Source organism: Eupeodes corollae, chromosome 1 (assembly GCF_945859685.1).
Source record: "Eupeodes corollae chromosome 1, idEupCoro1.1, whole genome shotgun sequence".
NCBI lineage: Eukaryota > Metazoa > Arthropoda > Insecta > Diptera > Syrphidae > Eupeodes > Eupeodes corollae.
In genome coordinates, this window is record NC_079147.1 from 386,090 (window position 1) to 412,998 (window position 26,909).

General features: G+C 30.6%; 1 protein-coding gene across 6 annotated transcripts in view; it reads right to left on the reverse strand.

Moving 5' to 3' along the window:
* The window catches only part of LOC129943412 (hemicentin-1), an 81,162-nt gene that overhangs the window by 2,264 nt on the left and 51,989 nt on the right, over window positions 1-26,909 (reverse strand). For 4 of the 6 annotated variants that reach the window (XM_056052846.1, XM_056052847.1, XM_056052844.1 and 1 more), the window contains 9 exons: window positions 25,773-25,909; window positions 24,423-24,561; window positions 21,089-21,237; window positions 20,823-20,973; window positions 18,403-18,605; window positions 13,840-14,023; window positions 12,686-12,887; window positions 5,997-6,172; window positions 2,013-2,210 (listed from right to left, as the gene is read on the reverse strand). In XM_056052846.1, coding sequence (XP_055908821.1) covers window positions 2,125-2,210; window positions 5,997-6,172; window positions 12,686-12,887; window positions 13,840-14,023; window positions 18,403-18,605; window positions 20,823-20,973; window positions 21,089-21,237; window positions 24,423-24,561; window positions 25,773-25,909 — 1,427 coding nt within the window. In that variant the 3' untranslated portion in view covers window positions 2,013-2,124. The remainder of the gene's footprint in view (window positions 1-2,012; window positions 2,211-5,996; window positions 6,173-12,685; window positions 12,888-13,839; window positions 14,024-18,402; window positions 18,606-20,822; window positions 20,974-21,088; window positions 21,238-24,422; window positions 24,562-25,772; window positions 25,910-26,909) is intronic. The other 2 variants (XM_056052848.1, XM_056052849.1) reach the window with 1 other exon arrangement.

The window sequence follows — 26,909 nt, forward strand, 5'->3', positions numbered from 1 at the left end:
ATTGAATCTAATAATTTGATCTTTAAAGGACGAATGGAAGAATATAATATAAGTTTATATATTCAACTGATTTGTCAAACTTCTCTGATTATATTTGTGCGTGCAGCTGCGTAAGTACATAAATGGTACAAAAATATTCATAAATATATTTGTGTACATTTTTTGATGTTGTGTATACCATTTTGTGGTTACCAAATTTGTGGCTCAGATGGATTGGGTATATTTATGACAGAAGTACACAAAATCTTATACACAACTGTTTGTGTATACATCAATCGTGTGGTTCAAACTTAATTGTTTCATATCATGACATAAAAAGCAGCACAACAAATTATGTGTATGTATACAATGATGAAGTACACACACATTAAATCCCCCTCCGAATAATGTCCCTGGCTACAGCCTTGTTGTAAAGCAAACTCTTAGCTCAAGTTCATACCTGTATGAAAGAATGAAGAATGGAAAAAAGTTTATACCTTCCCTTAGTAAGTATACGTACATATTATGTACGTTGTCATGAGAAATGTCATGAGAAAAGCTTCGCTTTTCAGTGAATTGACTGTAATCGTATTTTAGGTTTAATTATATTTATTAAAAGCTTTTGTATATACTAAAATATTTTCATCATTATTTTTATGTCCTTTCAGAAATTGGATTTCATTCATCAAACAAGTCTTTATGTTATGAGTATTTATAGTATATGTATGAGTATACCTACTCGATGAGCTATTCAGCAGAGTTTACCTCCCTCAACACAATTGACATATAATTAAAATGGAACACATGTCCAAAATTGATATCTGTCATTTGCAAATCGTTCTTGTGTTGAATTCGAAGAGTGTTGTTGTTGTTGCATACGTACATTCTATTAAGGTATATGACATTTGTAGGTGGATATTGAACAATACGTAACCATTGACATTATGTTGATTCTCGTACGAAGTTACTTTTTCATCTCATTTTATACTGATGGTGATGACATAAAAGGATTCTATTCCTTGTCATCTATTTGTGTGTACCTAATATGATATGGCAACGTATCTCATATTTTGATCACTTACATTCCCAAGCCCAATGATTTTGTGAATCTAAGTTCTTTATTTGCAATTTCGTTTTCTATACACATATATCTATTCTACATACTTTTTCATAATTGTATAAGCTCTTAGAAATTAGTGAAAAAGGCATCAATCAAAAACAGATCTAGTTTACGTAGGTACCTTAATAATAAGGGTTTAAAATGTATGTACAAAGGCGACAATCGTCTTAAGGATTCAGAAAATTCATCTCTAGGAAGTGTTCCTCTAAACACCTTAATTGTAGTTATAAAGTGTGTCTTTTTATTTTATTTACATTGTGTTTGAGACATTGTTCTTTGTAATTTCTAAAGATTTTAGAACAGAACTTTAATCTATAACACTTAAGACTTCGAAAATGTAATTACTTAATTTTTTTCATAAGTTAGTTAAGAGTAATAGATGCACACTCATGTTATTTTCCGATACAAAATTAACATCTTTCGCATCATACAACTATAAAAACAATTTCAAAACGTCCATAGAATCTTCCAATCTCGGTTTGAATAACATTTTTTTAAATTGCAACTTTCATTATTTCTTGTACATGCAACTTCAATGTAAATGGTTAAAGTTAAAAATAACCTGAAAATCTTGACGCACATATTTTTAAAACTTTTATTTAAAAATAGATCACATGCACATGTGTTTACTCAAAGTTTTCCTCACAATTCTGTACTTTTATTGAGAAAGTTATAGTTATGCATACATTTTGTATAAAGTGATGTGAATAATTCCGAAACTAAAAAATTAGCTTCGCGACATGCTTCTTTTAATTTATAAGAACCCGTATTCACACTAATCTGGTACAATTAATAGAATAATGAAGTAACTTATAACAGAGGGATAAAGAGATTTATAGACTGAACGAAACATGCTAGCATACAAAAACATGAATTCTGGGTGGATTAAAGTCATAAAGGGATGAAGCCTTACCAAATCTTATTAATGATGAGACAGGTTATTGTATAAAGAGTAGACTTCAAAGCTTTTGTTTAAATTTGCGTTTTATACATTTAGTATTCTAATATGCGTATTTTATATCCTTTTAGGAAGAATCTTCACTTGTTTCCCAGAAACTATACAAAATGCAATCATCAAGACTTTCGCATGTTACTTCAGTCATCCACCTATCTAAAATAAGTAAAGAGATAATCATTTATTCAGTCATCTCAATTAAATTGCCTTGATAAAGAGCATATTCTAAAACAGCAGCTTTCTAAAGCTATTGCTCATGATTCGCTTGATAGCCTAATAGTTTGACGAACGTTGGAATTGACAAAGCAGTACATTCCTACTTTAATAAACAATCACTATCAATTGTTAGTTAACTAAATAAAACCAAACAGACTTAAACATTTTATTCTAAGCTATATACATAAACTTTTTAAACGTACCAGGATACATTATAATTTTGTTTCTATGAAAATGTATGCTTCCTAAAAGTTTAAAAACTTTATTTTAAATCTTTTTAATGTATAGGCGATGTGTCTATGAATTTATTAGTCAGGGTTCAATTTCTTGTTATAGTGTTTCAAGACGAATTTTCCTTTATTTTAACAGATCTTAAATAGATCATTTGAGGTTCATTTTTATTTGGAAAACACCTTCTATGTTATGGGTTCTTTCAATTTTTGCCGCTTTTTACCCTCATTACACAAGACATCAATGCGAAACAAAGGAGGGTTTTATTGCTGCATAAATTCCGCAGTAATTTGCTCCTTTTTTACCTCAAATTGTCTATCAAAATAATAAAACACATACAAAGCTACGCACAGCCAAGAATTTTCTATTCTCAGTTTAACTGACATTATTGTCTCTTGGGACTTTCTTTAAAAACTCCATGTCAAATAAAATAAAAGAATTTGATACAAAAAAAAACATAAAAAGCTTTTACAGCAGAAAAGCATATTCTGGCAAGAGCAAGAGAACTCGACATGATAGAAACCTTTACAAAAAGGCACACATTGTACATATATGATACTTTTACTTGGAAAAGTCATTTAGACATCGATAAATAAAAACATAAGTTAACATAAAAAATATTTAAATATAAAAAGATATAGAAAAAAGAGATATATAAAGTTATGTGCGAGATAGATAATGTTGAATAAAATTAACAATTATTTGTAATTGTTAATCAATTTTCAGTAATGTAAGTTGTTATGAATGGCTTTAACTTATTAAAACTTATTTAATAAATCAACAAGAAATAAAAATTGATACTTTAAGTTCATTTCCCTCCGAAATTATAGTAATCAAAAGCTTTTCATACCTCAAACCATAATAAACTTTTGGATTTTTAATACAAGTATTATACTCATTTTATGGAAATAAATCCTCTATTCAACTGGGAACAAACATCCAATAAACTATCCGATAAAATCTGGAAAACCTTGATAATTGCGGTGTGCAATTACATTTTACATTTTCTAATAATAAACATTTATTTATAAAACTACCAATTTAATTAAACTACTTAAATTATGCTTATTATAGGTACTTGCTAAAATTACACTTAAACATTTTGTAATGTTAGTTTTGTATCTAAACGTTTAAATAAATGTGTTTCAAAAGAAAAAAGAAAAGTTAAGCACTCAGGCAATACATTTCAAGTTGATAGGAATAACGGGGACTAGCTATTATATTACAATAAGCAACATTCTTATTTACGGACTAGTTTATAAGATAAGGTAAATTCGTCGATTGAGGTCAAACTTAGAAGTTAAGGTTTTGAGCAGATTCGCGTCAGGCGTTTTTTTAATTTTTGTTTTTAAGAGGCAAACTAACAGTGGCCCTCATACAAGTTTTTTAGTCAAAAAATTAAAATTCGAATTTTCTCAAAAACAAACTGATAGATTTTTTTTTCAAATTTTCTTTAAAATTTTATTTTTTTAACTTGGCTTCTTTTAAAAAGAAAAACATATTTTTGTATTGCTCAGGAATGGTACCGCAAATAGAACCGTCATTTTGTTTTTTGATTTTCTCAGAAACTTATGAACTAATTTCAATAAGATTTTTCTGAAGAAGCGCTTATATTGCCTAAACAATATTTAATGATCAAAAGTGCAATTTTTTTATTGATTGGATTTTTAAAAAATATTGATTTTTTTTTTCAAAATTCGGTATCTCAAAAACGGGTCAACATTTTTTTACAAAATTCAAATGTATATATTTTTAATCTCGAAACAACTGCATACCAAAAATATTTTTAGAACAAAATTGAAAAATTTTATACATACAAAATTAATTTTAAAAAAACCGCTCTAACGATTTTCGAAACAAAATTTCGGAAAATCTAGGATTTTTTTGATTTATAAAATGGCATTTATATTTTTGGAGACAAACTTTTTTTTCAGGTGAAATTTTGAATCTTAAAATATTTTTTTTTAAAATTATTTTAACTGTATTCAAAGTAAATTATTTTGACAAAATTTTAATTACATTCCTATCTTTTATCCAAATTAATGCATTTGGTACATATTTATGTATTTTTATAACAATATCTATTGTAAATACCAACTATGGCCGTGTAGCGCCACTGCATCGGATTAACGAAAATGATATGTTTAATCAACAATCTATTTTTAAGTGTCTATCAAGAATTAATATCTCGGTACTTTTGTATATATGATTTTAAAATATTATTTTTTAAGTGTAAGGTTGTTTCACACATATTTTACTTGCCTTTGCCTATATAAAAGAATAAATACATAGTATTAGTTAAAGAAACGTAGAACCTCTACAACTGCTTACGTGTCACTTCATAACTAAAATCCAAGAGCCTGACTGTAACCAACACATGACACATGTGTGATGACAAATCAATTAGCATTTATATCTTTGAAGACACACTTATTTTACAGGTTTATTTTAAAATCTTATATAAGTACTTTTTTAAACAGACTTTTTGAATACCGGAGCAAGTTCGTGCGACCCATTTTTATTGTATGTGTATATGACGTTTCATAAATATGTTTGGTTTCCCAATCCATATTATAGATTGTCAGAGATATTTTTCAGAGTATACTAATTGAAAAATCCAAAAAAATTCACTAAACTGCTTATCTTAAGAATATAATTAATGGCTATTTTAATAGTAATTTTAGTTTTTCGTGCAAGAATATTCTCAGTTATAAAATTTTCAAATTTTTGTATAATTCATAATTAAAACTATATTTTATTTTTAAACAAAAATACAGCCAATGTTACTAAATTCTGAACATTTTTCCAACATTTCAAAAGAAAATGATGCTTTCATAGAATCTGGGTATTAAAAACTCAATAAGCTACAAAAATTTCAACATTTTATGCTGAAATTTAATCTTTGCATGCATTTGTGTAATGAATTAAACACAATTCTTGAATTTACTCCACAAATTTGCCTTTACTCATTTTTCTCAAATAAATTATTTATAAAGTGACCGGCCACCGGAACTAAACATTTACTAGTGCATTTATACCATATATCACTATTAAACAAGTAAATGTAACATAAAAGCAAATAAAAAATTAATTAAAAACCAATCACCTGCTATGACGAATATTGTTTTAATACCAATACCAACAGTAATTTCATTACATTAATGGGGAGGCTTATAAGGATGCCAGGTGATATGGTTTCATATAATGTATACAAGTATTTAGATAAATGTGTGTTCAATAAACGCAAAGCCGAAGCAACACAAAAATGCTACGTATTTTCTATCTACTTTAAATAAGTTTATGTGCATTTAAAACAAGAGACAAAAATCTAAAATCTAAAATGTACATTCCACACCAGTAATTTGTACCGCAAAGCATTAATACACCAATATCTCTACTATAGTTTGCAGTCGCATGTAGAATTTAGGGCTCTATGCTCCATGGTTAGCTAACTACTCTTATGTTATAATTTATTGTATAAGGCTAATGGAATACCGTTCAGACTTGGTTGTGGATATTGGATAAATCCTTCGGAGACATAATGATGACTGCTATTGCTACTTCTCGGTCCGACAACTCTACTGTGTCTAATGTCCGCAGGTCTAGGATTTTCTTCATCATTAAATTCGTCTTCTTCTATGTACATTGAGGGAACATCCGTTCGTGCGGGTCTGAAATGAAAACGATATTATAATTGTGTAGCATATCTGGAAAAATATCACTTTCATCTGAAAAAAATTCAAAATTAATCCCATTAATATTTTTAAGCAGCGCTTCATTTTCAGTTGGGAATAAATCAAAAACACAAATTTGTTTCCTAAATTCCTAAATATTTTGTTTAGTCCAAATATAGAAATGTAGATGCGTGTATTATATTATGTATGTATGTTAATGTGTGAACTTATTACTTTCCCCTGCAGTTTCAATATAAGAAAACATTTTGCCTCACTAACCTATTTAGATACTCTTCTTTAAAATGGTGTTGTTTCCCTCGGGGAATTAAAAAGAAATTTTTCATTAGTTCCAGAGTCTTTTTTATGCGTTTTGGTTTAATTTTGTGCATCACCATGTCAATGTAAGTATTAAAAGTGTTTTCCTGGAGATTAAAATTCGTTACAAAATATGAAATTAAAATGAGTTATCCCTTAATCCCTGACTTGCATACCTGATGTACTGGAGCTGTTTGAACATTAGTTACAGAAAACAAATTCTTAAAATTTTAGGGTTACCATATTGAAAAGCCGAAAAATCAGGATCTAATATGTTTTTCGGAGTTTTGAAAGTGTAAGTAGAGCTTTTGAGGTGTTGCTTAGGATTCCAATATTATTTTAAACTGGTGCTACGCCAGAAACACTTTTCATGAAAACGTGCACATCAAACTAAACGTTGAAATCAACATGACAAAAAAGTCGGTAAGCTTATTCCCTCTAGACTTAGCTGAGACAATCGATTAATCGTCAACAGCAGCTTTACCCACAAATTATGCCATTGCTACGGTAAAAATGCAATCTATCCGTTTGATTCTCATACTCTTTGATAATGTTATTTTATTCATCATATATTTGCTTTATTTCATGATGTGTTTCCGATCTAATATAATTGCGATGTAATCAGCGACTTGCGATGTCCGTGTAAGCCTTTGTTACAGAATGTTGTACTACAATAAAAAAAAGATTGGGCTTAAGACTAAAAATCGTCTTTAACTTGGCTTGATTGCATAATTTGTATACATCTTTAAATGGTATTCTAGAGTTATCGCATGCAGCGAGAAATTTCTTAATCTAACTAAAAAGGAGCATTTTCACTTTCATATTTTTGACGTATTTGGAAAGTCACTTTTGGAATTAATATACGTAACAGGTTTTAATCTTTTAACGGGCATATTTTGTATAATAAAAATGGATTTGACTGTAGCATAAAACAAGAAATTCTGAATTTGCAGTCCAAAATTAGATTTTCCTACAGAGCGGCGCAGAGCAAAAATTCTTTGCCCACTTTTAACTTAACACTATTAAAAAAGGATGAAATCTAAAGTACATTCACCTAGATTAAAGTTTTTCCTTTTTTTCATAGTTTTTGCCCCAGGGATCTAGTGGGGTGGAGGTTTAGCTACTTTGGGAGTGAACCCAGAAAAAGTTGTTTTATAGCGAATGGGGTCAAACTTCTGTGCAACAAAATAATGCAGAAAGTTCTTGTTTATGAAACCAACAGCACTAACGATTTCCAGATATTTTCCACTTATGTACCTTCCCTTATTTTCCTTTCTTTATTTTTATGATAGCTTAGTTCCTACCAGCAGTGTACGAACAGAGAGGAAGGGAGAAAGAAATGAATTCACATTTTTATCATTTTGTAGTTGCAAGTAGATTTAAATAAGCCAAAGCCATAGTGACTTGATTTCGCATGGATGAAACAAGAAGTAAGTACTTTTCAATTTGTTTAAGTGAGGCAATTCATTGATTTAATTGAACTGTTGTTTGAATGGATTCTAAGTTTGTTTTTATTTTTACTGCTGTGGTTAACGGTTTTTTACTTTTAATTTAGCAATTAAAATTTTATTGTAATGTGAGAAGGATTTGGATTCGGATTCGGATTCGGGTTGGGATTGGTATTGGTATTGTTTGCAAATCAGTGCTTAATCAGCTCAGCTAAGTTGAAAAATTGCGAAAGCTCTTTCCGGCTTACTACACCTTCGTTAACTTGGTGGTCTTGTTTTTAAATTATAATTTATTTCAATTGAATAAAGAGGATATAAATCAACTTAACCTGTAATAAAATTTAGAAATCGTTTTTGACCAAGACTAATGCCACAGTTATTAGCTTCGTTTGGAGGTGACAACGAAAAAGCTTGGGTGAAGAGACTGTCTTTGACATGATTGGATTCATTAATCTATTGCGTTGAACGAAATCTCAGCCTAATTATCAATCCAATTCTTGCAATAAATTTATCTTCTATATCAAATGTATAAGAATTAATGTACATATGTTTAAGAATTGAATATAATAATAATACAATTGAATCAATTGTCAGCAACTCAATTGATTCAATTAACTCATCACCTATTAATTACTTCCAAAACGAGATTTTTATAGATTATATAGAAAAACTTACCAACAGATTTTAAAACCTGGTACAAATGCTAACCTACCTAATAGTTACAGACCCATTAGTTTGTGGAGTTTAATTAGTTAATGTTTTGAACAAATAATTAAAGCTAGAATAAATTCGCATCTAACCAATAATAACATTTTACCTGCTTTCAGCTTCAGATTGCATAACAATACAATCCATAGAGTACATATGATTGCTAAACACATTAAAAGCAACTTAAAATCTGGTAAATGTAAAGTACAGGTATGGTACTTCTTGATGTCGAAAAAGAATTCGACACGGTCTGGCATAATACGCTTTTACACAGGTTGTTGATACTAAACCTCCCATTGTTTAAAAAAAAAAAATAAATCATTTTGACTTCAGAGGAAATTTAAGGTTTCAGTCAATAACTGGTTTTTTGCAAAATATAATACAACGGCAAGTTTGCCACAAGGGTCAATTTTAGGAACTTTTCTATACTAAATGTTTACTTCCGAGTTTCCATTACTTCCCTTTTTTAAACAGCTATTTTGGTTTCATAATCGAAACTAATCTCTTATCTAGTCTAAATGTTATACAAATTTACTTATATGATTGGAAAATAAGAATCAACTCTTCAAAACCGCAGGCAATCAAAAAGAAAAGCCTGCTTTTTACCAAGCAATAACCTTCTTATGGATGGCACAAGTAAAGTATGGAATCTGATGCAAAATATCTCGAAGTGCATTTAGATAAAACATTAACATTTGGCTTCCATATACAAACATCGATCAGGCAATAAAAATTATTTATCCTATAATTAATAGCAAATCAATGCTAAGCTCCGATAAAAAGCTTCTAATATACCAAGTTGATTTCCAAGCTATCATGTACTAAAAAAGTAGTAGTAAAATGCTTTGTATTTCCAACTTAATATCTAGAAATTAACATGTTCAAATAATATTTTAAGTTTCTATTGAAGTTTAAAATGCAAAACTTACGACATTGACAAACGTCGAATTTACGTACATACTATAGCAATTATTAGTTTTAAATCAAAACTTGGTGATAATTTTAAGAAAATTTTGTACTGGTTATATTTTCTCACTATTTCATTTCGGTATGGTAAGGCTACAGTGATAAAATTCGCAAGTCCTTCAAAACTGGTGCTGTTTTCTCCAATGAGCCGCTTCTGTTAAATAAACTTTCCCAAGGAAGGTCACCCTGCGAGTAAATTCCTTTGAAACCGGTCATCTGACCAAGAAATGCTGGATGTTTTCTTCCTCCCTTAAGATGCACACAGTACAAAATGATGATTCGTTCCGACCAATTCCGTTTCCATTAAGCTTAGTTAAATCACATCTTCCCTTAAAAATCAGATGATCTTGTTTAGTTCAAAACCATCGTTAATGTTAATTTGTCTTCTTAAATGATCCAGATGTTTATAGATGCGATCTTTCATCCCACCTCATTCCAAACAATATCCAAGATTGTTCAATTCCTTTACTCAGAACAATATTTTCCTCAAAAGTAGTCTTGTTGCACTGTATTCGAATATTGTTTTTGATATATATCTTAGGTGAAGACCAAGGGTATAATAATGTCCGTCATCCGCCCCAGTTTCCATTGCCAAGAGTAGTAAATCTAGTCAATTTTAAGATTCGTTTCAAAAAATAGCGTTGAAGTTTATCCACTTCTTTGAACAATCATAGCCCCAGATCTGAGCACCGTAGGTTTAAATAGCTCTACAAACTGTCTGAAGTAGTTTCCGTTCGGTTTCTATATTGATATTTTTTTTGCTATAAGCAATGCCACGTCGAGTTTATGCTGTTCTTGGCTGCTGTGTCTTTTTCTTTTCTCCATTTAATGTAAAATTTGCTTGACTAGACAACCTCCACTATTTCTGAACACCATTATCTCGGATTTAGATAGCTTTACTTCTAGGCTCTATTCAATGCAATAACATCCGCCAGTATAACCATATCGTCGGCATAAAGCAGCAACCTTACGTTGAACAAGTTAATAAAGAGTGCTTCTCCATAAGATTCATGCAAATCGTTTATATACACGAAAAGCAACGGTGATAGCAAGCATCCCTGTTTGACTCCAAAAAGTGTCTCAAAATATTCGGAGAGTTCTTCTCCCGTCCAAACAGCTGATTGTGTGTTGAAGTATTTATATGGCTTCTATCAAGTTTACAAATTTTGTCGAAACTCCTATTGTTTGTAGTTTGTAGATAAGCAATTTTCTTAAGATTTCATCGAATGCAGCTTTCAGATCGACAAAAACTGCATACACCTTCTTCTTTCATGTACTATGCTGCACATAGCTCAATATAAGATACTGAAGCCTCAATGGTCTTTTGCAAATAATGATCTTCATTCCATTTTAGCTATGGGTATGGTATTAGGAAGAATTGCCAAACTTAATGACCGCCACTTTACATCATGCATTTGTTATGTCTGATAATACTTTGATTTCAAGCCTAGCTTCACAACGACTTTTTATTATATTGATTCTATATCTTTAAATAGTTGTTCATAATTTATTTAATTAACTTGTCTGTTCTTTTATTTATTTTCCTATTTATTTATTTGTCTCCTTATTTATTTATTTAGTTAGTTATTGTTATTATTTATTTGATTACTTACTCATTTATTGATTTTATTTATTTAATAACTATTGTAGTTAATTTATTCTTTTCTGTTCTTGTAACCTCTTATGTAATTTTTTCTTCTTTCTATACATTTTATTTATTAATTATGTATACCTACTTTTTTTAAGACTCAAAGCTTGGTTTGATTTTTTTTTTCACTGCCCACCTTTCTTTCATTCGCTTTTCTTATTGTTTTATATGATGTAGCTTTTCCTTCAATATTATTTCTTTCTAGCTTATGGGGGTATTGATGTAATAATTATAATATTGACAGTAGTGACGTAGCCTTAAACCATGTCTCTGTAAATTGTGCACTTTAGTTTACGAACGAATGTTATAAAATTGATTGATAAAAGAAAAATGAAAAAAAGAAAAAATTAATAATGTTCCTACTTACTTCTAAACTATATTCCTAGATTTTTATTGGTACAACAATAATTGTCTTGAAAAATTAATCCAAGAACAAAATGGCATTACTTATTTAAGTATTGACTCCTAATACTAATGAGACTTGTTATTAAGAGAAACTTTTTTTGTATTTAAATGAGTGTCTGTTAAAGGTAAGGGCGTAAGGCGTGTAGAGCGATTTGATGAAATAAGATTACAAACAAATCTTCATTCATTCCAAATAAACAATATTTCTAAAGAAAAACAAGTTGTTACAATTTATGTGAATGTTTTATCCATATTTATTAATCCAACTTTACAAGTTCCTTTTGGGGATGATCGAAAACAACCCAAAAAAAAGGCAAGCTAATCTACTCTTTCTCATGAGTCATGAAATGGTATGCTAGGCAACCTATATCCTTGGAATTTTTGTTGCGAAATTATTTGAAGTTTAACAAAGGGAAAATAAGGACAATGAACGACATAAGCCAAGTATTTTGTAATGCAGCTGCTAAGAAAAGAAAAAAAAAAGCTTTTCTTTACTAAATTATACAAGTCTAGGGAGTTGAAGAGGAAGGAGTTGGCTGGGCAGGACAAATTTGAAGCAAGGGCTTGTAGATATAAATTTCAATCACAGGATAAACTTTTAACAAGTTGAATGAAAACAAATAATGTAGGTACACAAGACCTTTCTCATTTTGTTTACGCACCTTTTCCTATACTGAAATGTGAATTTCGAGAAATGGACAGAAAAATCTTGACAGGCATATCCTTCAAAATAAAATTAACAAAAAAGAATAATTTGCTTTCCGAAAGCAAATTGCCTACTTTATTTTAAAATTCCGTCAAAATTGAAAGTTCTATGTAGGCGTTTTGTTTGGACTTTAATGTTGAAGGGGGTTGCTTTACGGTTTGCTTATATAGCTTAGTGAAAGTCAGCATCCCAGTTAATCAGAGAAGAAACACATCAACCTGCCAATTTCTAAGGCCACCAGCATCATTTACCACTCTACCTCAACCTTAAAACTCTGGGGGTAAGATGTTTATTTTGTGTTTCATGCAACGCACCTCATACTCTTTCTGACGTCCTGGGGCTCAGGTGGTCTCGGTCGGTGTTTGCAAACGACTACAATTCCAGCAACTATAATTGACGTAACTATAACGGCGCCTATCGCTACCACGGCAGCCAATATAAGTAAAGTTGATTGCTTCTCATTGCCCTGATGTGTTGTTCCAGCTGGGGTTGGTTCTTCGGGTAGGTTTGTTCCGTCTGAAATTAAAGAGGAAGAAATGAGTAAGACATGACGAAGCAAATGTTGGAATGAAAATCTAATAAAATCTGAATGGCTAAGAGCAAATTGGGTGGAGGAAAGATTTGAATTAGCATTATAGCACTTGGAGTATAGTCAAGTTCGAGCTTAATGGCACGTTTTCGAACTTCATAAGTCCCTTAACTCATAAGGAGCCCCAAACTTAGTTGAGGTGCGTACCCACATTTGTGAAAAAATCTTCATAGAAGTTCCCAAAAAAAGCTTCCTTGCTTTTCGTTATCCATTTATTACCATTTTGTATCGAATCAAATTGGGGGTGAAGACATAAATAACATCCTGGCCTATTTGGCAAATTTCGTTTTTCGTTCGTTGGTTTGTGTGTTTCTCAGGAAAGTGAAATATTATTGTGTTGAAGAGGAGCACACATTGTTCATCGTTTGGTTAGCATGTGCACGTATTAAGGTATAATTTCTTTAGCCCCATAACTTTCACCCACCTGAAATTGATTTCAATAAAGGTACACAGAAACACATCTGGTCATTTAAAACAACGCTCTTGTGTTCTACTCTTCATCCATTACTATCCCTTGAGAATGATGAAGCTTGTTATGAGATTTCCGATGCAAAAAATGATATAAATTATTCCTTACCTTACTGTACACTTTTATTTGTTTGTGATTCTGTTTTAGAAAGGCTTTTGTTATAAGTACCCAGTTAAATTATATTTCATTTATTTATTCTTTATTTATGCCTTGCGCTGATTAAAATGTATAATAAAATGTACCTCTAATAGATTAGAGTTGTTTTAAAATGTATTAACGTAACGTGCAACTGAGCATATGAAATGTAATTTATGAGTTGCTTAAATCTAAAAAAATAGACTCATCCTTCTAACTTGGGACAACTTCTCTTTTCTGTAAAGTAATTTAATTAGAAATATTAGTTTTCTTACCATATGGTCCCAATTGTCCCAATTGTGCAGCGACTCGAACTCTTTCAATGACTACTGGTGGCTCACTTCTGCCTTTGGCATTAACTGCGTAAACCAGGAATTGATATTCTCTTCCTGGCTCAAGGTTATTTAACCGAAACATGGGGTTTGGTTCTTGCATACGAAAGAGAGGAGCAAGCGTCGCCTAGAAGGATTAAAATGTTTGTTATAATAGCTAAATATAAAAGGATAAAACTACACAATAATAATTCTTTTTTTAATAATACCATAATTTTGGTTTCTGTCTGGGCAGTTGAAAAGCTAACTCAAATAAATATCTAACTAAAGCAGTGAGTATTGCACTCTAACTTACTATCGGGAAGAATTTATGCGTAGACTGAGCCTTTTTAACAGTCAGTAAAGTTCTTCAATGTTTTACAGTCGGTTCAGAAAATAAATATTAAGAAATGTACCTTTAACTTTGAAATTATGGGGTAACGAAGTTTCGTTCGTTTTTCAAATCAAAGCAACCGCTTAATAGTGATTATTAGATTTATAAAGTCTTGGAGTGAACAGAAACGATGTATTAGAACTGTATAAATGTAGATACTTTAATTACTAATTGTAGTTCACTATTTTATGTAGTATGCAGGTCTAAGACAAGCCCAAAACTTTGTTTCCTTATGAGTATAGTTCACAGATCAATTGTTTAATGATACATACAAATAATATGTTTTTGGTTTGGCACATGCTCTCAGAAAAACATAATTTATATTTCCATATAAATCCCTCCCTAATCATTGTGAGTAAATTAGTAATGGTTATCAAAAAAATGGGAAACAATTATAATAGCCTCACAGTTGTTAGAAACGGACCTATCCACAAACTCACCTTTTCTAACGAAACAAGTTCAAAGGCAGTTCAAGTAAAAAATTCATTATAATTATTTTATCAAACAAAATGTCTTCTTTCACTAGAATATTTAATGAGAACACAAAATTTCTTCCAAAGGATTACTGAACTAATTTTTTTTAATTGTTTCGTATTCCTCTTTAATAACTTTTGCTTAATGAATTCGTTCTATTCTATTTCTTGACGATGCGATGTTTTCTCTTAATGTACAATCGTTTTAAATGAGATAGACCTATCGGAGTATTTTTTCCAATGAACCTAGAGGAAAAAAGCTTTTGAATTTAAAAAATGAGTATGAAATCGTTTGTGAGGAAGGCCTATTGAAACAAACATTCACTTTTTGTATTGTTTTCCTGGTTTCCTATGACTTGAATTCATTTAATTTGCCGAGAATCGACAGGGATGATGAAAGGATATTTTTCAATGTTCGTTTTTATTGACAGAATTTTTCAAATATATTTAATTTGTTTCTGAGTCATTTTGAAATATGTACATACATATATGTGAGTTCTTAACAACATATTTACCTTTAAATTTCTTGCTGCATGTAGAAGTTGGTACCCGATTTAGAGTTTTATCTCTCTTTATTGATTCTTTTAACTAAATTTAAATTTTAGCTTAATACTCAAAAGGAAGTACTTTTTTATGTGACATACATGTGCTTCAGTGTAAAACACGAAAAACAAAACGCCATACAGGTTAAAATAGACTGTACCTACACAGTTTTACATCACCTGAGTTGTATTATAACCCATATGGGTTTTCGTTCGGGGTTTTGATTCATAAAATAGGTAATACAAGAAGAATTTGAAATCCCCGTTCTTATCGGAGTTAATTTCAGAACTTCTAAAATTTGTTTTCATTTTTTGGTTAGATGGTATAAAGTAGTGTGAATTGTTGTTAAAAGAAAATGGGAAGAAAATTTTTGAAAAATTCAAACATGAGGAAAAAAAGACATAGCTGTTCAAAAATTTTGCTACTTCGTTGTCTTAATAGCTTTATTTTTGCAGGTTAACCTATATTATGTGTTAAAAGCGATAGTAAAACCCTTCTATTATAAAGATCAATTGTATACTCAATTTAAAAAAAAAAAATGCCATCTCCATCACGGTGGAACATGCGTGGTTAGAGATTTGGTTGAACGAAATTTAATAAAACTTAAAGACTATGCACCTGTAACCATGTTTTTCTGTATACACCGTCTACTGTTTAATAATTTTTACAGCAAGCAAACGTTTATTGTCGTTTTTCAAAGGACATAACGTCGACGGTGTACAGAAAAATTCAATTTCTCTTTTAAATCCTTAAAAAGCATATTAAATTGGCCCCCTGGCGCGGGCGGTTAAGGGACATTTTGTTTTCGTTTCACCTTTTGCGTTTATCGTTCTTAGGTTGCTACCTTTCCAATCCCTCTGCCTCCAGTATTGATTTTATTTTGGGATTTATGGCAGCCTACTTGTTAATGTTTATAGCCAACCATTTCCTATTACTTTTCAGTTAAAACGTGACCGTTCGTTATCAGTCAATTGACTTCGAATTGTATCACATTGCGAACTTAAATTGGCTAAAACTACTCCCATTATCAGCGTATTTTGAATTTATACTTCCCCCTGGAGCAATTTTTATTCTACACTAATGTGCTCAACCATTATGATATGAATAACTCAAAATGGCCATGGTTTAGTAGATATGTACCTATTTGTATGTCTATCTAAACCTACTCAAAAGATGAACACTTAATTGCCAAATCTATTCTGAAAATAGATAATATTCAACTATACTTCTAACTATAAGATTGAAAGTTGTAGATAGGGATGCCATATAACAAGAAAAATATGAAAACTTTGTTAAGGGCCAGTTGTAAAAATATGTAGGCCAGTTTGCTGATACTAGTCAAAACTATTTAAGTCCTACTTAATGGTTTCCCATAAATGGCACTAAGTGGAACTCATTTTATGGGGAAGGGTCCTTAAGTTGCACTTATGAAATTTATAACGTTATGTCCTTTGATCACATTTCAAAGAATGTTTATCACAAAACTTATTTTTGATAGACATTTAAAATAAAACTAAAAAATATGAATTTGGAGTTGATAGATGTTGAGGTTGTCGAACCGATTGAAGTTAAAGCCTTTTGCCAAATTAACGATAGGAATCGATATTTTTTTGGAATCGATGAACTGCACTTTAACAAGAGATTTCACTTAACCGATAATATGACAAATTGATAACAAGCTGGAACGGCCATACAATAGGTTTGATACAATATTCTTTCAACAGAAGTCAATAGAGTTTGAATATTTTTTTAAATGAGTCTTCATCTTTTTGGGCCTCGTATTGAAGTTTGCAGATAGCTTCAAAAATGTATCCATAATTTCAGAGCTAGGCAATGTTGAAGCAACAAGTCTGCATATTCTAGGAGCGTCTGTTTTTCATTTGATGTAAGTTTTTGGTTACTTCCTTTTTTCGTCAGCCATCTCGTTAATTAATATTTTAAAACTATTTTTAATTATTTTGATTCCGTTTTTGAAATTTTATATACATTGACGTCTGTTTGGAATTTTGTAATGAAATGAAGTTAGATGCGTTTCAATCTTTGTTTAACTTAGTTAAGTGTACCTTAAATATTTTCTGACAACCAAAATTAATCATATTGCACTTAAAAAGAACAATATTAGCAAGTGGGCCTTATAGTCTTATTGCAATTTCAGATGTGAGCTTAATAATTGCTACATAATATTTTTTTTAAAAAACTTCTATTTTAATACAATATTTGTAAGTAACTTTAACTAAATTTGTCTTCCTTTTGTTTTCCCATTTGAAATATACATTACTTAATTATAAAATGTTTAAACATATGTAAGTCATGAGAGATTAAATTTACTTAAGAACTTGTACTAGTACATGGCAACCATAGTTAAGGCTTTTACATTCAGAACCTTATTTTTTGATTGTCCCTGGTAAAAAATGGTTCAGAATGTATGTATGTACATACATTTCACAGAAGAACGGGTTTTAAATCAAAACGAACATGAACATGACGAAGGAAAACTTAGGTCTTGTAGGAATTCAAAACATGTAAAACATAGATATCTACTTATACATGTATACCTATATCCAATAAATACAGATTCACAAAAAAAAATTAAGTTTGAATTTCATTTTCATTTATGAAATCTCGTTTATACATTTATAGGGAAAGGTCACTAAATGGCCCATGAAAGAAAGGAATGGACATCAAGAAATAAAAATAAAAAATATACAAAATCATTCAATCAGAGGGAAAAGAATTTGAAAACACCATCCGCATCCATGTGTAAAATATAAACAAAGCAAGGCCAAGCAAATCGTCGAAAGAGTCCGTACATTCCAAGATTACTTGACGAATTACAATTCGACCGGAAAATGGTTTCGCATCCTTATTTCCGATGATATTGTACGGATTTCTCTTTTGAAATGGAAACAATTTATGTGACAAGGATTGGTTTCACTGTCAGTGAGGAATGAGGATACGGAGTGAGTCTGACTGAGTGAATGTATGAATGTAGGTATATGTATGTAGGTGTATATATCTTTAGTTGATTTTCACTCGCTCGGTTCAGTTGAGTAGTATCCTCATGTTTATAAATTAAATTCTCAAACCTTGCCCGCTAGCTGCCGTTATAACCCTCACCTGATCATTCATCGTTGAAATCTCATTATCGTTGGTTTCAGGTTCGGTGAAAGTTCTTGTTGTGTCGCTCGAGTAGATTGGATTTCCACCGATAACCTCGAGAAGAAACTCTTGCATGAGGCCTCCATCACTGCCAGCAACGCAAACAACCTCCAAGAATGTATCGTTACGCAATTCACATCCCTTTGGGGCTTCAGGTGTATCTGAAATATAAACAATTCTTATCTTTATATTATATCTACATAGTGAGCGCCATTTCAAATTTTAAATAAAAGTCACTAGGTGCGTTAAAATGTTTACGTAATGTTAATGTTCTATATTTAAAATGTCCTTTCCTTTACTCTTTTTGAAAACTGCTTCAGCGATGACGGTAACAATGAGCTGCTGTTTCTGATTAATACAAACTCATCATCGTTGTTTTCTCTTCTTGTCACACAGGTTAGCCAGGTGTATTCTAGGTATGATACCAGTAGGTTTATCTGCTTTAAATTTACTTTACCAAGCAGTGAAAACACAGCCGTGTCATTTTAATTACCAGAATCAAGCATAAGCAAAATAGCCACATATATACTGTGTAGCATTCGAGTGGTTTACTGCGCGAGAGTTATTTTTGTTTTTAAAAAACACGCATACGAGTTTAAGAACTTTTTTGTTTACTAACGTTTCGTGAAACATTTTACAAGATATAAGAGTAATAAGATGGCTCCATTTAAAAACAAAAATTCAAGCTCGTTTATGTTGCATATCTTTAAAACATTAGTATTCAACAGAGCTCGAAATTTGTTTAGTCGACAAAGAACAACCGTTTATTATCGACAACGAGGACTTAAACAATGAAATAAATTCGAAAAACTGGAATAATATATTTCTGAAATGTAAACTTTTTAAATTTCTGATTTAATAAAAAAATAAAAACATTTTTTTTTTTGAGGATGTGCTATAACTTCTTATGGTCACTCAGTACTTAGTATTGCATACTCAGGCGTATACTTACTTTTTTATTGTATTAATAGCATAAAGCATCTGATAATAAGTTACAAAATTTATGTTTTTAATAGGAAAACACTAAATCGTCAGTTATAGTGAAGTCTATATGCAATACACCGTTGAGGCACAACAAGAGACGAATCGATATTTTCGACACACTATCAAATTTTATCAACAACAAACCAAAAGCAAAATGATGATCGGTTGGCACCCGTGAAAAGACTTGTAGCACAATCGAGTTGTAGCTGTTCACACCCTATTTGGAGAAAATGTTTTTTTAATGTACATATAATCTTAAGTTGTGCATCCAAAATGTTATACTCAAAGATTACTAAAAATGTTTAGAACTTAAAACTGATGTGTATTGTAAGTTCTTCCTGTGTAAATCAAAAGTATTACCTTCATTTGAATATGTGCCCATACACAAAACGGTAACATTAATTTGAATACACAATTGTTATGTGTACCTATACATTTTCATTTGCTTAAGACGCTCTTCTATATATTATTAAGCCTTCTCATCACAGCATATCCTTTTTAATCGCTTTATCCGGTTTTCTGTTTTGTTATAGATAATAATGAAAATAAATAAGTACAACATACTTTTGTGTATTTTGAATTTCAAAAGCATCTAGGTATGTGCTGTATGTATAGTATTTTTATTCGACAGCCAACATTTACCTCTTCGCTATCACATCCGAAACACCATACGAGGGGGAGGTACACCTGATCAACAGTTTTATTCGAAGCTTGACAGCAAAATTGATTATTTTCTTTAGTCCTTTGTGGATTGGTTACTTTACCGGGAAGGTGGGATTGCGGGAAGGGAAGTTTGTGAAATTAAAATCCTGATACCGATGAACACATATCCTTATTCACACACAAAACTCTACCAGCTCCCGTCTATCTATGCGTTTGTTCATAATGTGTTTGTGATATGTTAAGCTGTCTGGTTTAAATTATTCCACTTTATCGAACTTATTTCGGAAATGATAAAGCTCCACTTTCCAGGAGTAAAGAGGATTGTCAGTTTAACTAAATTATATTTAGCTTTGCTTTGTATGTTCCACGATGACGGTAAAAAACAGGTAATAGGTGTTTATGCATAAGTGTTTATGTTTTCAAGTCGCGTTACAGTTTCATTTTATAGCAAGGAAGGAGACAAAAAACCAATAAGATTTGGCTTGGATTTATTTGGGTTTTAAAGATTTTTAAACATACATAACAAGTAGATACACATTCATCTCTGTTCTCAGTGTTTTACGTCCCAATGTGAAAACTGAAAATCCCTTGGGGCCACTTAATATTAATTTATATTCGCCTGATAATACCAGACATGATAAATGCTGAAGTTGTTTATCCGGCAAGTAGATATTCAATACATTATGTATTATGACCCGAAGAAATATCGAAAACGAAACAAATAGACTTACTGGCAGGCAGAATGTGAACCAAACAGGGTGTCGTTTGACGTCCGACAGCGTTGCTAGCCCAGCAGGCAAGTGTTATAAGTTCCGAGTCGGTTTGTGGTAGATATGTCATTGTGCTCACTAATCCATTGGATAGAATTCTTGAATTCAAAACCTAAATTAAAGAAAACAAAATATTTAATTTAAGTGCAAAATATGTAGGTCATTTTATTTAAAACCAAATTGTATTTTATATAATAATATGGATTGTTAGAGATAATATTACTTACCGGAGAAACGTTCCTTGTATTGTTATATGTCCAACTGAACTTAACTGAGTCTGAAGGATCTGCATCTACCTCACATTTAACAGATATGGAATGCATATTTATAGCACCCACAGATGTTTGCTCTGTACCAGGTTTACACCTTGGGGAGTCTGCACATTTTAAAAAAGATATAAATCAAAAAATGATTTTAAGATAACAAGTTTACTCGTACCACATACTACTCGTTACACTATACCAAATGAAGATAACGAACCAAAATAATTAAATAATTAAAAATAAAGTATGCCTCGTGATAATGCAAAAGAAAAGCATAATTTTCAAATGTGCTTATTTTTTGGCAATTCTGCTGTCAAATTTTGTATAGATAATTGTTTATGCACATTGGGCAAAACTATGAAGAGCGAAAAATCACCACATTGATTTAAACTTATTCAACAGTTATTGCTACTTTAAGAATTAGGTATGTTCAGAAATATAATAAATATATGAATTTGTTATAAATAATCTTTATTTTTAATTTAAAAAGGCACGTATTTGTTCTTTTTAAATTTGTTTCTATACATTTTTTTTAAATTTTTGTTTAACAATATTTTTAGTATGCACTTATTAAGAACACTGTAATATACATTGTATGCTTGATTTTCAAAAATAAAAACCCTAAGTTGTTTTCGGGATCATCGAAGTTTGAAAAAAAAAACAACATTTTAATATTTTTTTTTTAAATCGGAAAAAATGCTGACAATTTTAAACATCAAATATTACTAAGACAATATAAAATACCTTAAGCAGAAAAAAATGTATCGAAATCGGTTCACGTGTTCCTGAGAAAATGTACCTTTTTGGAGCAATACAACAAAATTTTCTTTTTATTGGATGAAACCAAGTTAAAAAAAGAGGCTGGGATGCGACCCACACTGATAACTTCCCATCCCGTCTGTCGATTTGTCTTGCTTAAAAGTTTGTCTATATGTATTTTTACCAAATTGGCGCACTATTTTTTGTAGATTTTATTTTTCATGAAAAAAACGGACTGTTGGATTTTTATATAAAAATTACTGAATATTGAAAACAATATTTTCTCTGAAATAAAATAAGTTTGAAGATAATATTTTTAATTTTTGAAAAGCTATTTGAGCCGAAAGTAAATTTTTACCAAGTTTTAGTAGGTATTGTTTTTTTTAGAGTTTTATTTTTTGTAAAAAAACTGTCAATGCGAATTTTTTAAAAATTTTACCAAATGTTGAAAACAATATTTCTTATAAGATAAAATTAGTTTGAAGCCAATATTTAAAATTTTTGAAGAGATATATGAGTCGAAAATCAATTTTTACCAACTTTTATACATTTTTTTTCAGGTTTTTATTTTTTGTAAAAAAAAACTGTCAATTCGATTTTTCCCAAAATTTGTCTTAATGTTGAAAACAATATTACTTATAAGAAAAAATTAGTAAGAACCTATTATCTCAAAGTTTTTAAAAGATATTTGAGTCGAAAATCATTTTTTACGAACTTTTGTTAATTTTTTGTTCGGTTTTTAATTTTTTGTACAAAAACTGTCAATTCGATTTTTTTCAAACTTTAACTGAATGCTGACAACAAGATGTTTTGAAAGATAAAAGTAAATTAAAGCCAATATCTCAAAGTTTTGAAAAGATATTTGAGTCGAAAATCAATTTTTACCAACTTTTATACATTTTTTTTAGGTTTTTATTTTTTGTAAAAAAAACTGTCAATTAGATTTTTCTTAAAATTTTATCAGATGTCAAAAACATTATTCTTCGTTGCACAAAATTGTTTTGAAAATGAAATCATATTTCAGTCATAAAATTTTGGAGGTGACAAATTTTTTTTTCAGTTTTATTGATTTATAAAAAAAACCGTTATATTGATTTTTTTCAAAAAATATACCTGTTTGGTATCACGTTACAATATATTATATAAAATTTAATATAAGTCTCTAGCGTTTTTGGTTCGTAAGATATTTAAGGGTAACCAAAATTTTCACCTTTTTTTTCAAACTGCTATGCTATGGTAAAAAAACCACCCACGCAATTTTCTTGAGAGCCCTTTCTGCATCTATCTGCCTTATTATCTGTATAACAAAATTTATTTGAAGTCGATATCTCTTCTGGTTCTTGAGCTATGGACGACGAAAAAAACGTCGCGAACGTACGGACGTACGGACGTACACACGCACGCACAGACATCTTTCTAAAAACCTTTTATTTCGACTCTAGGGACCTTGAAACGTCGAGAAATGTCAAAATTTTCAATTTGACAAATCGGACCCATTACAATAACTTCCTATGGGAAGTTAAAAAGAATGTTAGCGACAAAAAAAAAAACAAAAATAAATTATGTGGCGCAATAGTCCGTTGAGAACTAGGACCTAGTGACTTCATAACGATGGCAAAAATATCTTTCGCAAGACCTGTTAAAATATCCCCATTAAGACGAAGGGCGTCCAAAGTAGTTTTCCCTATTTTTTGTTGCCTGGCAGGCTGTCGTCCATTCATTTCAGCCTCCATCTGTAGAGTGATTGGGATGAGCTTAATTTTTTCACATTTTTGGGGTATAAATGGACCCCATGAAATAATTGTACCTATTTCTGCCGTTATGTAGGGTTAAAAAGAAAATTGGGTGCCACTTTTTTTAGACTTCTCTACCATCGTAATTTCATGTTTGATTAAAATCTCAAGTTAACATTTTTTTATGAATTTAAATAGTTCCGATATGTTTCAAGTAAAAGCAAAGAGATAATTCGCTTATTTCATAACTGACCTGAGCAGATCGAATTTGGGACAACCAAAATAAAGTGTTTTTCTTGCAAAAAAGGGCTTTTTAACTAAATTTAATATTTTCCAAAAAACTAAGATACATTTAAGCATCCGCTGGTTTGTATTTAAAATTATAAAGACCATCGAATTTTGAAAACAGAAATTACTAAATCATATGCAAAAAAGAAAAAAAAACAATACCTTAAACATTATAATTCTTTTTTTAAATCAAGTTTAAAAATAAATTCTTAACAAACTTTTCACTCACAAACATTAATTTAAACATAAAGTTAAGGAACGACTTTCAGGTTTTCTAAATTGGTATAGCTTGACTTTGTATGTTTTACGGTTATTTCAAATGTTGCATTGTGTATGGGATAGTTAGAATCCCTTTCATATCATTTATTCGTCTTTACTGAAACCTACTCAAGCTTTTTGATGCACCTTATACCAACTAACCCTTTTAGTATTTCTTTGAAGAAAATGAATATAACGGTTTCAATGCGAGCAAAAGAATATATACATGCATATGTTAAAAAAGAGATTTTGTTACTTACACTGTACTTTTAAGGTAAGACTTGAACTTCTTGTTTCACCTTCAGTATTCGTTGCACCACATGCATATGAACCTGCACTCTCTCTTTCTAACATTGTTAAATGTAATATTTCCAAGTTTTCACCAGACATTCGCATTCCCTGTTGAACATTCACTTTAAAAAATTGCTAACACAAAAATGTAGTTTATGTAGTTTATTAAAACAAAATTTTAAAACCCTTGTATCCTAAATGTTATTTCATAAATTCTTCCTTTTTTTCTGTTCAAACCTAACTCTTTTCAATTTATTGAAAATGTTAACACTTTATTGTTGAAAGCTAAACATTTTTGTTTGTTATAATTGTTAAACAATAAAGCAGGTATACCTTGTATGCAGTTAACAGATTATAGACATTTATTAAAAACCGAGCTGCAAAAATATAGAATAAGTGCAACAGTCTTGAGTTTATATTTATTATTTCATTTGTATTTTATTGTGATAATTGAATAAAACTGTACTCAGATGCCGTTGCCGTTAATTTATTTAATGAATGCAAGGAATAGTGAACTCAAACTTTACTGATTATAAAAGCTAATACTCATCACAGAAACCTTAAAAACCTTTTTGCGAGTTGTCCGTGATCGCGAGTTCAACGGAGCAAAGCAACGTTTTTGTTATATTTATAAATTCTTTGAATGCCTGTAGTCAGTAAGGATTTCTTTATGAAATGTTTGCACAAATCTTTGCGATCATTTTATTTTTCAATGACGGATATGGTTGTTGTCAGTTTAAACAACTTTAATGTGTATATATGTCATATAATTTGATTTTTGTTTAAATACCTTAAAACACACAACTAGGAACAAAAAAAATATGCGGCCTACCTTTTGGTAGGAAAAAATAAACAATTCGGTTCAAGGCTTTGTTTCCTTTAATGTTATTACATACTTTGTTAATCGCCACACAACATGTTATTTTTCAATGTTCATATTACATCTTGGAAGAACTTCTCAAATTATAAAATATTTTCCTTCGTATGTTTGTAAACAAACAAACAAGAGCTTATGTACATAATGTATATGAACTCTTCCTTTTGCTGGATAGCGACAGTTAACGTTTTATAAAGTTCTGATTTTGTTATGAAAGTTTCGTAACATAGTACAAAAAAATTCTAAGCTCATAAGGGTTTTGGTTAAACGTTTTTTAATTTTTTTTGCTTTCCTTTTCAGTTTATTCAGCACTCAATAAAATATGTGAAAATGTTTATCAAAAAACGTGGTAGCTTTTAAATTTTTCTTTTACTCGTGCAATCAAAATTTTTGTATGCTATACACACGTCATATACATATATATATCAACAAATATACTCACGTTTTTGAACCATGAATAAGTCGACACGGGTGGTCTTGCATCAGCCCTGCACTTAAATGTAACGTTCTGCCCCTCCGCCCTTGTTACCACTCGGCTAGGATCTTCGTTTGCCAAATGCACCGATACACTTGGTGGATCTGAAAATGGAATAAATGTTATGGAATGGTTAAAAAGGAAAATACAAGCCAGTAGCAGAAAATTAAATTTCACTTTTATAGTAGAGTTTTAGAAATATTTGAATATTCTCTATGGTCGCTGAAAGTTTGTTCAGCTCAATTAAAATCCAAAAGAACCCAATCTACACAACTTAAATAGCTCCAATTACTTTTGGTTAACATAAAATTATTGGGATTATATAATGGAAAAAAATATTTTACAACTTAATTTCTCACGCCCTGCAAAAGGGAGCAACTTGTCTAGCAGTAACTTTATCGTTCCACAGACTTTGTATACACATGGATTCGTTTTGATGAAATGTTAAGGTTATATTGTTATGCATCATGTTCATTTATTAACGTCCCTTGGAAAGTTATTGTAGTAGATCCTATTTGTGGAATAAGAAATTTCGAAAAATCCCGACATTTTATAGTCCATAAAACATGAGCTTGTGCACGTTAAAAAGTTCGTTAGAATACAGGACAATAAATTGTCTTTATCCGATAAAAAATATATTAGAAATAAATAGCAAAGTTTCCTGCTGGCAGAGATTAAGGTGATCAAATTGCAGAACAGAGAAAGCTGCATCTGTAATTGCTGCCAAAAATTGTGGAACGTTTGTGCCACCAAAGTGCTGTACTTTCTGAGATCTGACTTTTAAGTGCTCATTTCGAATGGTTAGGTTAGGTTAAAGTGGCCGTCCATGGTAAAATCGAACACAATTAGGCCAGTTTAATGGCCCACATGAATCCTGAGGCTTCCTCCTAAGCTCAATGGAACCAGTTTGAGTCCCTTACGAAACTTGATTATGTGAATATGATTAAGATAGTTTAGATCCTTGATTGACTCGTCATCCAGAAATACCCCATTCTTCCAGAAAGATCTGGTGGGTATATAGAAGTCTGGAAGTTACTGTCGAATTGCAGTTGGGTGATGGTGCAGCCCGCGTGCTTTGAAATTGATTCTAAATTTTGAATAAGA